Source organism: Carcharhinus amblyrhynchos, chromosome 3, assembly GCF_965287045.1.
Source record: "Carcharhinus amblyrhynchos chromosome 3, sCarAmb.v2.hapA, whole genome shotgun sequence".
Taxonomy (NCBI): Eukaryota; Metazoa; Chordata; class Chondrichthyes; order Carcharhiniformes; family Carcharhinidae; genus Carcharhinus; species Carcharhinus amblyrhynchos.
Window position 1 is genome coordinate 97,996,956 of NC_137326.1, and position 13,512 is coordinate 98,010,467.

General features: G+C 41.0%; 1 protein-coding gene across 1 annotated transcript in view; it reads left to right on the top strand.

The window, feature by feature from the left end:
* Positions 1–13,512, top strand: part of LOC145341466 (ephexin-1-like) — an 81,585-nt gene that overhangs the window by 42,250 nt on the left and 25,823 nt on the right. The window contains exons 6-9 of the mRNA XM_080186431.1: positions 2,524–2,804; positions 7,937–8,097; positions 9,188–9,340; positions 13,177–13,306. Coding sequence (XP_080042557.1) covers positions 2,524–2,804; positions 7,937–8,097; positions 9,188–9,340; positions 13,177–13,306 — 725 coding nt within the window. The remainder of the gene's footprint in view (positions 1–2,523; positions 2,805–7,936; positions 8,098–9,187; positions 9,341–13,176; positions 13,307–13,512) is intronic.

Here is a 13,512-nt window from a genome sequence, read left to right on the forward strand (position 1 = left end):
AAGGCTTCAACAGATAGCCCCTGACTCAGAAAGCCATCGCAGATGACTCAACCATCGTGGCAAGAATGCAAGTGGTCCTCCAGGACTGGCAGGTCCAAATGATGCCGGAGCTTCTAGAGCTCCCTGCAGAAGCACTGCCATCCCATGGAGTGATCCGGGGCTCACACAAACCCAGAGGGAGGAAGAAAGGCTCAAGCCCATGCCTGGGCCTTTCACCCAGGAGACTACGACTATGTCTACATCAATTGACACCCCACCCCCCCACCACCCTCTTCCTGACAGTGGGGCATCTCAGGGGCAGCGGGATAAAGAGGGTGTCATGGATATGTCCTAGACACTGCAGAGGATGATTGTCAAAGGCAGTTGTCCACCTTCACCTCTGATATACTTACTGGGGAGACACTGAGATATAGTGGTAGGCCACATAAAGTTAAGAAGTTGTGGTGGCACTAAGATGGTATGGATGAAGAGAAACCGTAGATAGAATATTTAGGCACTTTAAAGTCTCACATTCACATGTTTTTATATTGTCACTTACTTTGAAGACACTTTTATTGGCATCAATAAGTGTTATTTCACCCCACACCTGTGACTAATTTGTCTCTGATTAGCCTCCATCAGGAATGTACTTAACCTGATGCTCACCAGAGGGACCCTGCACATTGCTGTCAGTGGGGAAGCCCCTCAGTGCATTGTTACTGTGAAAATCCAAAGCGCTCAAATAATTCACTGGCTACAGCATCTGCCATCATATCCCCAGACCCAGGAGAGATTTCCTACCCCCACCTCCCCCACACCCCACCCGCCCCAGGGTCCTACTGACAGGAAAAGTTTAGCTGGTACACTGAGCCTATTTCCAATGTTGCAATTGAGCATTATTATCCCCAACATCCCCCACAACTATCAGAGATATGTAAGCTCTTGGAAAGGGTAAACATAGATACAAGGATAGCGAGGTCAGTTCATAGGGATTAAAAACTAGGAAATTATTTTCTGATCGCTATCAAAATATGTACCAAGAAACCAGTGAAACACATCACCCAAATACCCCATCTACCTTTTGCAATTGTGGTTTCAGCCAGAGATATTAAGTCGTCCTGCTCACCAAACTAATAACTAGTTTCATATTAAGGTTCTTTATATTAGAAGTGATGCTGTCAGAGAGAGAATTCCTCAGCTCTTCTTAAACCAAATCTGAGTTTCCTGTGCAGCTTTTGGATTGAGAATAATGGTTTCAATGTCTTGAGAACAAATCCACTGCAGCAAAATAACAATAACCATAATGCCGTTAACTTACTGAAATGACACAAGATGCATCATTGCATCAAAGAATATCAAATAAAATTTGACACACAAAACAATGGCCAAAATATTGATCAAAGATTTAGGTTTGAAGGAAAGATTTAAACAACAAATGTGGCATTTGAGAAGTTTGGGAAGGGAATTCATGCCAAGCACTTAGTTTGTTAAAACAACAAAACAAACTATGCCATACAACAATTTGTGCTTCAGACCATTGTTGTTAATTTTGTCACAACAGCTTAGATTTTCACTTTCCTTCCCAACTAAGAAACTGAAAAATAAAGTTTGAAACTGATAGATTTTAATATAAGTTCAAATGAGTACATTTTCACCCCGACCCAAAAACAATGTGGGGACATTTCCCGGATCGCAAACCTGAACCTGATGAAAGTGTTCCAGAAGCTGGCATTTTTATTCCTGGGTGGCAGGGTTCTCTGGGAGCTGGACCGGATAACCCCAGAATGAGTGCAGAAGCTGTCAGGTGTGGAGACGAGTTGGCTGGAAGGTCTGAGAATTTTTGGCTTCTCTTTAATTTTGGAAGCTACTTGGTTGGCCTTTCCTTTCTTCTTTCTTTGTTGAATAATTCAGTGAATGTGTGTCATATTCAGCTGAAAGAGTGGATGACCTGCTTCCCAGTGTTTGCTCATGAGTCAATGAAGTTGAGTGTTGGAAATCACAAATAAGTGATTTCAGTGACTGTTTGATTTCTCTTCTTTGTGGGAACTATCTGACTAGCCACTGATTCTATTCTTATGCTGTCAAAGGTTAAAGGATAATTGTTCAATCATATGAAGGTCAGAAGCTTGACACCACATTATGTCCACTACATCATTCTAAATAGGTTTTTAATGTTTAAAAGTAGTCTTCACTGTGCTTTTGTGGAATTATTTTGCTGTAAGAAAATACAATCTTTGGAAACCATCAGATTTGTATGGCAAGGATATGCTATTAATGAATGCTTCTGTGTGTTTTATGTTGGACTATGGAGCAGGATGCTGACTGTACCACAGGCTAGCTTTATTCATACTGAAAAGTTCATTATAATCATTAGTAGATAAAGCAAAAGGAACCACAGGCTAATATTGTAGGTCTAACAATTCTCCTGCTGTTTCTCCTGATCTGATAAACAGTCATGAACCCTAAGTCACATCACATGCAGTGCTTGCATGGCTTAGCTAATCTGATTCATCAGCTGAAATGTACTAATTTGTATGATTCTAGAACTTCTGTACCAGGAATATCGGGAAAAGAGCACATTTCAAGAAATCGAGACAAGACGGATGCAGGATTGCACTGAAAAGAACACAGCTGAGTTCACAAATGAAGCCAAGTCTCAGGAAGTAAAGACTGACACCAACACACCCGTTCAAGTGATATCACAGCCAGTCAAACTCAGTCCAAGGACAAATAACCTGGGCATGAAATTATGGCAGAACTTAGAAAAAGTGCAAAACAGCACAGTGTTGAGTACTCTCAGTCGTAAGGAAATTAAACTCCAGGAGGTAAGGCAGGAATAAAGGCAAGGCCTATGTGTAGTTTTACATTTCAATGCATCATTCATTCAAAAAGCACTTGATTGTTCAAAATGGCCATCACTCAATCTACAAACTGTTTCCATCAGTCACCACTTCTAGTCACACAAAATTGCAAAAGTCAATGAATAAAACTAGCCATTTAAAATTTTTTTTGGCAATTCAACATTAGGTTTCAGTGAGCTCACTATGAGTCTCAAAAATCAAAGAGTCTACATTGGAATATGATGACTGGAGGGTTAGGCTATTGTTATATCTGAATTGGTAAAGGGCAAAGTACAGTACAGCACAATAACAGGCTCTTCAGCCCTCCAAACCTACGCCAATCACGTTTACCTATCTAAACCAACCACTCTATTCCTTGTTTGTTCATGTGCCTATCAAGATAAGTCTTAAATGTGACTAATGGAACTGCCTCGACCACCTCACTTGGCAGCACATTCCAGGTCCCCACCATCCTCTGTGTAATAAAAAAACTTACCCCGCACATCTCCACAGAAGCTTTGTCCCCTTATCTTAAACTTGTGCTTCTTTATAATTGTCATTTCTGCCCCTCAGCCTTCAAGTTTCCAGGGAGAACAATCTCAGTTTGTTCATTCTTGCCTCATAGCTAATACCCTCCATACCAGGCAACATCCTGGTAAACCTGTTCAGTACTCTCTCCAAAGCCTCCACGTTCTTCTGGTGGAGTGATGACCAGAAATGGAAACAGTATTCCAAATGTGGTCTAACCAATGTTTTATACACTGTAACATAATTTGCCAACTTCTATATTTGATGCTCCATCCAATGAAGGCAAGCATGCCATATGCTTTCTTCACTATCTTTTCCACCTGTACTGCCACTTTTAAGTATCTGTGGACCTGTACTCCCAGATATCTGTGTATCTATGCTCCTGATTGTTCTGCCATTTATTTTATAGCTCCCATCTGAATTGGATCTACCAAAATGCATCACCACACATTTGTCTGGATTAAATTCCATCTGCCATTTCTCCATCCAATTTTCCAGTCTGTCTATATCCTGTTGTATTCTCTGACAATCTCCATCACTATACGCAACTCTGCCAATCTTAGTATCATCTGCAAACTTGCTAATCAGACCAGCTACATTTTCTTCCAAGTCATTTATATATATATATTACAAACAGCAGAGGTCCCAGCACTGATCCCTGTGGAACATTACTAGTTACAAACCTCCATTCAGATAAACACCACTTCCACCTTCCACCGCTACCCTCTGTCTTCTATGGCCAAGCCAGTTCTGAATCCATCTAGCTAGTTCACCCCTGACCCCGTAAGATTTAATCTGAACTGGTTCAAAGATCTAAACTGGAGGTCTAGACTGATTAAATTCAGGGACTGGAGTGAATTTTTAATTCAATATGATTCAATTTTGGTCAGAAAAATATCAAGGCAATTTATCTAAATGAAATGACTCTTCAGAGTGCTTTGGTACAGAGGGATCTGGGTGTCCTCTTGCATGAATCGCATAAAACTAGTGTGCAGGTACAGGAGGTAACAAGGAAGGCAAATTGAATTTTGGTATTTATTGCTAAAGGAATAGGATGTAAAAGTAGCAGACTGTTGCAACTGTACAAGGCACTAATGAGACCATACTTAGAGTACTGTACATAGTTTTGATCCCATACTTGAGGAAGGATGTAGTTGCATTGGAGTTGCAATTCAGAGGAGGTTCACTAGATTGATTCTGGAGCTGAGGGGTTTATCTTATGAAGGGAGATTGAACAGTTTAGAAGAATGAGAGGAGACCTAATTGAGATATATAAGATGCTTAAAGGAGTTTGATTGGACATAGAGAGGATGCTTCCTCTTGTGGGGCAATCTAGAACAAGAAGTCATAGTTTTAGGATAAGGGATAGCATATTTAAAACAGAGATGAGGAGAATCTGTGAAATTCTCCACCTCAATGCGCTGAATGCTGGGACATTGAGGGGGCGATTTTACCATCTCGTCCCGCAAGCTGATGGGTGGGGCGAACTGGTAAGATCGCAAGAGAACCGAGAAATGATTTCTCACCTCTTGCTATTGTACTGGCACTGGATATCTAGCGAGATCAGTCTCGTGCAGGCTAATTGTAATATTTAAATTCAATTTAAAATAGAATTTAAATATTACAAGTGAGCTGGGATGCTATTGTGTCTTTAGATCTGGAGAGAAAACCAACACATTTCTTTGGAGAGAAACACGCCAATGTTTTTTTGCCGGAACCAACCCTCTGCCATTTTTTGGTAAGATTTCATCCCTTATACTCTTATCTCCTTATATATCAAGACTGTCTGTAAACAGTGGAAATAGGCTGGGTTTAGTTCAATTCCTTTTTTTTAGTTACATTCCTGGAATTTGCTATGGGGAATTTTAAGTTGTTTTGAAACCCTAACATAACCAGTCATTCACCACTTTAATACTGGTCTTATTTTAAAAGTACAAGTAAATTATAATTACTGTTATTAAACTAATTTTTAAATTTATTTAAGTATAGTGCATCCTCACTTCAGTTTGTCAGCTAACTGAGGAGAGAAATTTCTGCAGTTTTCTGTTTGCAATGAAATTACATTCTTTATGTATGAGTTTGTAATCTTGATATAAATAGGCACTGGTGAAAATTATCCTTCATTGTGAAGGCAGAGAAGAATAATCAAAGAATATCATTCTGTGACGGTCTTGTCACTCAGCAGGTAGCACTGCCTCCATCACAGCTCTGGATTTCAGTCCCACTCTAGGACATGGAAGGAGTGTTTGTGACACGGTTCAAACAGATTGATAATCAGCTTTCAAACGCTTCCAACATTTTCCCACTGTTGACCAAAGGGGAAAATGTTTGTATGAAGATACTAAGCCAATATAGATCTATAGAGATTTGATTACACTATCCATTTAAAGGGATTTGTAAAGATTTAACACTTATTGATAAGAACATAAGAAATAGGAGCAGGAGTAGGCCATCTAGCCCTTCGAGCCTGCCCCACCATTCAATAAGATCATGGCTGATCAGAAGTGGATCAGTTCCACTTTCCCGCTTTCTCCCCATAACCCTTAATTCCCTTGCCTGTCAAAAACCTATCTACCCGTGACTTAAATATATTTAGCGAGGTAGCCTCCACCACTTCAACGGGCAGAGAATTCCAGAGATTCACCACCCTTTGAGTGAAGAAGTTCCTCCTCAACTCCGATCTAAACTGCAACCCCCCCCTTATCTTGAGGCTGTGCCCTCTAGTCCTGCTATCCCTTCTAAGCGGGAAGAATCTCTCTACCTCTACCCTATCCATCCCTTTCATTATCTTATACATCTCTATACGATCCCCCCTCATCCTTCTAAACTCCAACGAGTACAGACCCAGTCTATTTAGTCTCTCTTTTTAGTCCAATCCCCTCATCTCCGGTATCAGCCTAGTGAACCTCCTCTGCACTCCCTCCAAGGCCAAAATATCCTTGCGCAAGTGCGGCGACCAAAATTGCTCACAGTACTCCAGCTGCGGCCTCAACAGTACCCTGTACAGTTGCAGCAAGACCTCCCTGCTTTTATATTCTATCCCCCTTGCTATAAAGGCCAGCATCCCATTCGCCTTCTTGATTACCTGCTGCACCTACAAACTGGGTTTTTGCGACTCATGCACAAGGACCCCCAGGTCCCTCTGCACCGTAGCATGCTGCAGCTTTTTGCCCTTTAAATAGTAATCCCTCCTACTATTATTTCTGCCAAAGTGGATAACCTCACACTTGCTAACATTATACTCCATCTGCCAGGTCCTCGCCCACTCACTCAGCCTATCCAGATCCCTCTGCAGACTTTCCACACCCTCTGCGCAATTTGCTTTTCCACTCATCTTTGTGTCATCAGCAAATTTCGTCACGCTACACTCAGCCCCCTCCTCCAGATCATCTATATAAATGGTAAATAGCTGAGGCCCCAGCACCGATCCCTGCGGCACTCCACTAGTCACCAACCGCCAATCAGAATAACACCCATTGATACCAACTCTCTGCCTCCTATTAGACAACCAATCCTCCATCCACACTAACACCTTACCCCCAACTCCATGCACCCTAACCTTCTGAAGCAACCTTTTGTGCGGCACCTTATCAAACGCCTTTTGAAAATCTAGAAACACCACATCCACCAATGCCCCTCTGTCTACCGCCCTAGTCACATCCTCATAGAAATCCAATAAATTCGTCAAACACGACTTCCCCTAAACGAATCCGTGCTGCCGTTGATGCAGTAAAAAAAATGTAAAATACGTGACAATAATCAAAATTGGTTACCTCAAAGGAATAAAATATAAATGTGTTACGTGCCTATCAACTGTTCACTTTTTATATAAGTAATCAATATTTACAATTGGTAATGACGTGTTCACCTTTGCAGGGGAAATTCAAGAGAAATTTAAATTTTTTATCCTGTACTGAGGTCACCAGATAAGCCAACATGAACTCGGGTGTAATGGTTCTACTTCACTCCCAGTTCAGCCCTGCCTTTACCGAGAGCTCTGGATCATTCCTCAGCAGATCAAACTCTTATTGTTATTATTGTGACATTGGAAGCTCCCAACCATAGAATGCAGTGTATTAGAATCTCCAAACAAAGCTGCAACATTTAGGAAGCATTAGGAGTGGCAGTGAAGGCAAATTAAGAGAAGATGAGAGTATTTTCACTCACTGAACGGAGGGGGAAAGATGGGGGTGGGGGGGTCCTTGCCTTTTGAGATAGGGACAGCAGCAGAGAAGAAGACATTTCTTTGTAAACTGAAGGCAGAAGAAAATTACTTCTGTGGAATCTTACTGTTTACAATGTTCCACTGTATAAATGATAAACTTTAGTGTACTCTCCACTCTGACCATTATTGTTCAATAAGATAATGTTCTTATCCATTGCACTACTGAGACTCTACAGGATCCAGACAAACATTAAATGTGGCATCTCATAGTGTTTGCTCAGTGAACCATTTCTAAAATACATTAATGTGCAAGATCTAAGAGTTAAAAGGAAAGTAACATTAAAAATTGATCTTGTATATTAATCCCACATGTCTTAAGGATATAAGGATATGAATTTTATCACTGTCAACAATTTTTCATCAGGCAATGTTTGAACTTGTCACCTCTGAGGCTTCTTACAACAAGAGTCTGGAGATCCTTGTTTTCCACTTCATGAAATCTGAGCAGCTTAGTGAAGCACTCAGTCCCACAGAGAAACATCATATTTTCTCAAACATCCTTGACATTAAAGCAGCCAGTGAAAGGTAAGCCAAGGAACATCAAACCTGCTAAATGTACAGAAAACTACAGATAATTGTAATGTCTTGAAGTGCCATTGATTTCACATTTTGGAAAACTTCCATCATGCTTGGATTGGCTTTTTAAACGGTTGATCCTATTTAATTTGACACTTGAGAATTACACCCTGATACTACTTTGAAGAAAAGCAAGGAAATTCTCTGTGTTGTGACCTGACATTAATCCATCAAGCACCGTTGCTAAAACAGATGATCTGGTGATGATCAAAGTGCTATTTGTGGGATCTTGCTGTGCATAAATTAACTGCTGTATTTGCAACATTTCAACATTGATTGCACTTCAAAAACATTTACTTTGGCTGTAGAGCACTTTGGGATGTTCTGAGGTCATGAAAAGTGCTAAATAAATGCAAATCGTTTGTATCACTCCATCTGGCTGCCCAGTGGTGTATTTTCCGTCAACTGAGGCAGCTTGCCATTGGCCGCTGGCAGGATAGTCGAATCCTGCTGATGTCTATAGCATTTTGCATGTCTTGTCTATCCTGCTGCTGGGGAACCTGTCATAGGAGGTCACCTTCAGCAGGACAGAAGATCCCAACAGAAGGAAGGGCTGGAAAATCCCATCCATAGTCTTACTAGTGTACCTCAGTTTTTTTTGCGCTTTTCATGTAGCAAGTTTGTAGCAGATGTTACTGCCAGAAGAGTTCAACATGAATCTGTCCATAGGCTTCCCGAACCTGCTGTTCTAAAGTATCAAGTATGAGCATAACCAACAGGCACCAGTAAAGGTGCAGTTCTCTGCCTTTATATCCCTTGATGTGGAGATGCGAGCGTTGGACTGGGGTAAACACAGTAAGAAGTCTGACAACACCAGGTTTAAGTCCAACCGATTTATTTGATAGTAAACGTGCAAGCTTTCAGGGTGATGAAGGGGCAAACCCCGAAAGCTTGCGAGTTTACTATCAAATAAATCAGTTGGACTTAAATCTGGTGTTGTCAGACTTCTTACTGTTTATATCCCTTATCAGTGTACTCTGATGGATCGTTTCATTATCAGTTATCAAACTTTGCTGACTACATGACCTTTTACTTTCAGATTCTTTCGGGACCTGGAGCATCGTATAGAAGAAGACATTGTTATTTCAGATGTCTGTGATATTGTGTACGAACACACTGTCAACCACTTCAATGTCTACATCCCATATGTTACAAACCAGAGCTACCAGGAGGCTGCCTATCGACGAGCAATGTATGCTTCATTGATGTTTCTGAAGTTCATTGAGGGTGCAACAATCTTTGTTAGTGTGTGCATGTATGGCTGTGCACATGTCTGAGTAAATGTGCCGCTGAGCTTAATATAGATGCAGGATCTCACTTACGTGCGTAAATTTTGTTGGTGTTAATTTTATGGTAACAGACACTTTTGAGTTTCAAAGAAACATAATTTTTCTAAACACCCAACAGATCAGGAAGTATCTGTCAAGAGAAAAGTGAAGGTTTCATGAACCTTCAACAGAACTGGTTCTGATAAAAGGGCATAAACCTGAAAGATTAAACTGACCTTTCTACATGAATGTTAGCTGTGGCTCAGTTGGTAGCACTCCTGCATCTAAGTAACGAAGTTCTGGGTTCAGGTCCCACTCCAGGACTTGAGCATAGAAATCAAGACTGACACTCCAGTGTAGTATGGGGAAGTCATTAGAGGTGCTGTTTTTCCAATGAGATATTAAATTGAAGCCTCATCTGCCCTCTTTGTTGGGCATAGAAGATCCCATGGCACTATTTCAAAGAAGAGTAGGGATGGTACCCCTGGTGTCTTGGCTGATATTTACCCTTCAATCTACATCACAAACAAAAATTAGTTGGTCAGGTCATTATCACATCTGTAGGAGTTTGTTATGTGCAAATTGACAACTGCATTTCCTACATTATAAGAACGATTACATTACAAAAGTACTTCATTAACTATGAAGCTCATTGAAATGGCCAGTAATTGTAAAAAGTATTATATAACTACAAGTCTTTCTGTTATTTTTACAACCTGACCTGTTGAGTGTTTTTAGCATTCACCATTTTTTACCACAGTGTTTTGCTCTGATTTTGTTGAATTGCTTGAACTGACATGGGCAGCACGGTAGCACAGTGGTTAGCTTTGCTGCTTCACAGCTGCAGGGACCTGGGTTCGATTCCCAGCTTGGGTCACTGTCTATGTGGAGTTTGCACATTCTCCGCGTGTCTGCGTGGGTTTCCTTCAGGTGCTCCGGTTTCCTCCCACAGTCCAAAAATGTGCGGATTAGGTTGATTGGCCATGCTTAAATTGCCCCTGTGTCCTGAGATGCATAGATTAGAGGGATTAGTTGGTAAATATGTGGTGATAGGGCCTGGGTGGGATTGTGGTTGGTGCAGACTTGATGGGCCAAATGGCCTCTTCCTGCACTGTAGGGTCTCTATGATTTCTGTGACATTTCCCATTCCTGTTGCAAACAATGGTATATCTGAGAAGTCAAGAATGATACTTAACATTGTGAGAATATTGCCGATGATGGAGAATTGCCTGGAATTGGCACTTTGACATTTCCATTTTCCCATCAAAAGTTTCAAACCCTTTTTTATTTATTCTTGCATTTTAATGTCATTGACAACCCCAGCATTTATTGTCAAATGCTAATTGTTCCTGAGAAGGTGTTAGTGAGCTGCCTTCTTGAACTTCTTCATGCCATGTGGCGTAAGTATTCCTGCAGAGTTTCTGAATAGGGTGCTTCAGGATTTTGACCCAGTGCAGATGAAAGAACGGTTGTATATTGTCAAGTCAGGATGGTGTGTGATTTGGAGGGGAACTTGCAAACAGTGGTATTCCCAAGTGCTGGCTGTCCTTGTCCTAGAAGCCCTGGGTTTGGGAAGTGCTGTCAAGGAAGTTTTGGCAAGTTGCTGCAGTGCATCCTGTAGATTACACATACTGTATCCATGATACATCTTTGGTGGAGAGAGTGATTCTTTGAGATAGTGGATGTGGTGTTAACCATGTGGGTGGCTTTGTCGTGGGTGGTGGTGTGCTTCACCGAAGTTATTGACAGTGCATATATCTAGGCTTTGGAAAGTTAGGAAGTGAATCACCTGCCACTGAATTCCCACTCTGACCTGCTTTTGTGACACAGGCTGGAATTTTATAGCCATTCATACCCTACCACCACTGCAAGCAAGGACAGAGAATTTGGCGCTCAGCCAAATCTCTGTTCACTGCAGCAGGACCAGGGAATCCTGCTAGCATGAGATGCTGCAAAATTTTGGCCACAATATTTAAGTGACTGGTTCTATTCAGTTTCTGGTCAATGGATACCTCCAAGGTGTGAATAGTGGATGATTCAGCCATGGTAGTACCATTGAATGTTATGGGGGAGGTGGTTAGACTCTGTATTGTTGGAGATGGTTATTGCTTGGCATGATTGTTACTTGTCACTTGAAGACTCAAACCTGTATATTGTCCAGGTTTTGCTGCATGCAAAATTCTGAGAAATTTTGAATGGAACAGAACATTGTGCAATTATTAATGAACAGCTTTACTTCTGATCTTAAGAAGGAAAGAACATGATGTAATAAGAAGCTGAATAGATGTGGTTGGGCCCAGGACATTACAGTGCAGAACAACTGCAACAATGCCCTGAGGCTGAAATGATTGACCTCCAACAACTATCTTCCTTTTTATCTTAGCATGACTCCAACTCTCCATTGGAGAGTTTACCCATTGATTCCCATTCACTTCAGTTTTGCTTGGGTTCCTTAATACAACATTCAATCAAATGCTGCCTTGATGTCAAGAACATTCATGCCTACCACATCTCTGGAATTCAGTTCTTTTGTCCATACTTGAACATAGGTTGTAATGGGTAGGAGTCGGGTGGTCCTGGCGGAACCTAAGTTAAGTATAAGTGAGCAGGTTATTGATGAGTAGGTGTCATTGAATAAGACAATTGATAATATCTTTTATTGCTTTGCTGATGACTGACAGGAGACTGATGGATCCATAATTGGGCAAACGTATCTGTTAATTTCTCATTTTGTTTGATACTGTAATGACTTCATTGAGGCCGTTGAGATTGACCTCTTGGAGTATGAGCTCCCTGATTTAATGATTGCATTTCCAATCAGGGAGTTTCACCTGTATATAAATATGGGAGTGTCAGGTCCACTAGCATGTCAGATTCTGACTTTGTACCTGAAGCACTCTAGGAGCAGAATCAAGTTCGTAAATAACGGGAATCTGGAGAAGGGACACTGGCCTCTGTGGAGTTATTTCAGATACCAATGTTGTAGCTGCTCTGGGACAGCTTAGCTAGAGGTATGGTTAGTTCTAGTGCACAGGCCTTCAGCACAATAGCTGGGACATTGTGAGGATCCATATAGCCTTTGTTGTATCCAGAATGTTCAGTGTTTCTTGCCATCAAGTGTAGTGAACTGACCTGGCTGAAGAAGGGCTTTCATGATGATGGTGAGCTTAGGCAGAGGCCATGATAAATCATCCGCTTGTCACTTGCGCTGAAGATCAATGTAAATGCTTCAGCCTGGATTTTTGCACTGACATGCCATGCTCTGCCATTATTGAGCAGTAAGAAATAATCAAACTCATTCTTTGCTCAATGTGTCCATGGACAATTTAGTTTTGAAAATGTTGTAGTTCATGAAAGTACTCCTCTTTAAATTGCAAATTGGCACTTGCAACTGGGGAGCTTGCCTATCTGAGGTTTTGTCTACAGTACATGACCTGCTCTGGCTCCAGTACCTTCATCAACTGTTAAAACACTGTGATTGTTTTTTTAATGTAAGGATGCTGGTCTGAAGAACTCCAGAGTCTTCAGTGATACCTCCTGATTTCTAGCAATTCACACAGGTACAAAAAGTATCAGGATGACTGGGACAATGTCATGTTCTGGACAATATTCAGAAATAGTTTTGAGTACATATTAAGGAAAATCCTGAGATTTTAAGGAATAAGGTGGGAAAGAATGTAAATGTTATAGCTGAATTTCAAGTACGAGTTTCTTTAACATTTTGAAGAACTGTGCCCTAACTCTGAATTCTTCTTCACAGGGAAAATAACCTCCAGTTCCGTAACGTGATGGCTGAGCTCGAAAAAGATCCCAAGTGTAAAGGACTGCCCTTTCCATCATTTCTTATCCTGCCATTTCAAAGAATAACACGATTAAAACTGCTAGTACAAGTATGTGAGATCACTGTATGGATATCAGACTGATTACATTTTTCAGGCAAACATTTAGCGTCTATTAACATTATGAATATTAGTGATCATTATTTTATACAATGAAGCTGATTTGTGATACAATGGAAATTCCACCAAATTCTTGGGCTGAGCAATCCATGTTTCCATACCAGCCAGTAGGAAGTAATTCCTTGCTTTAAAGAAAA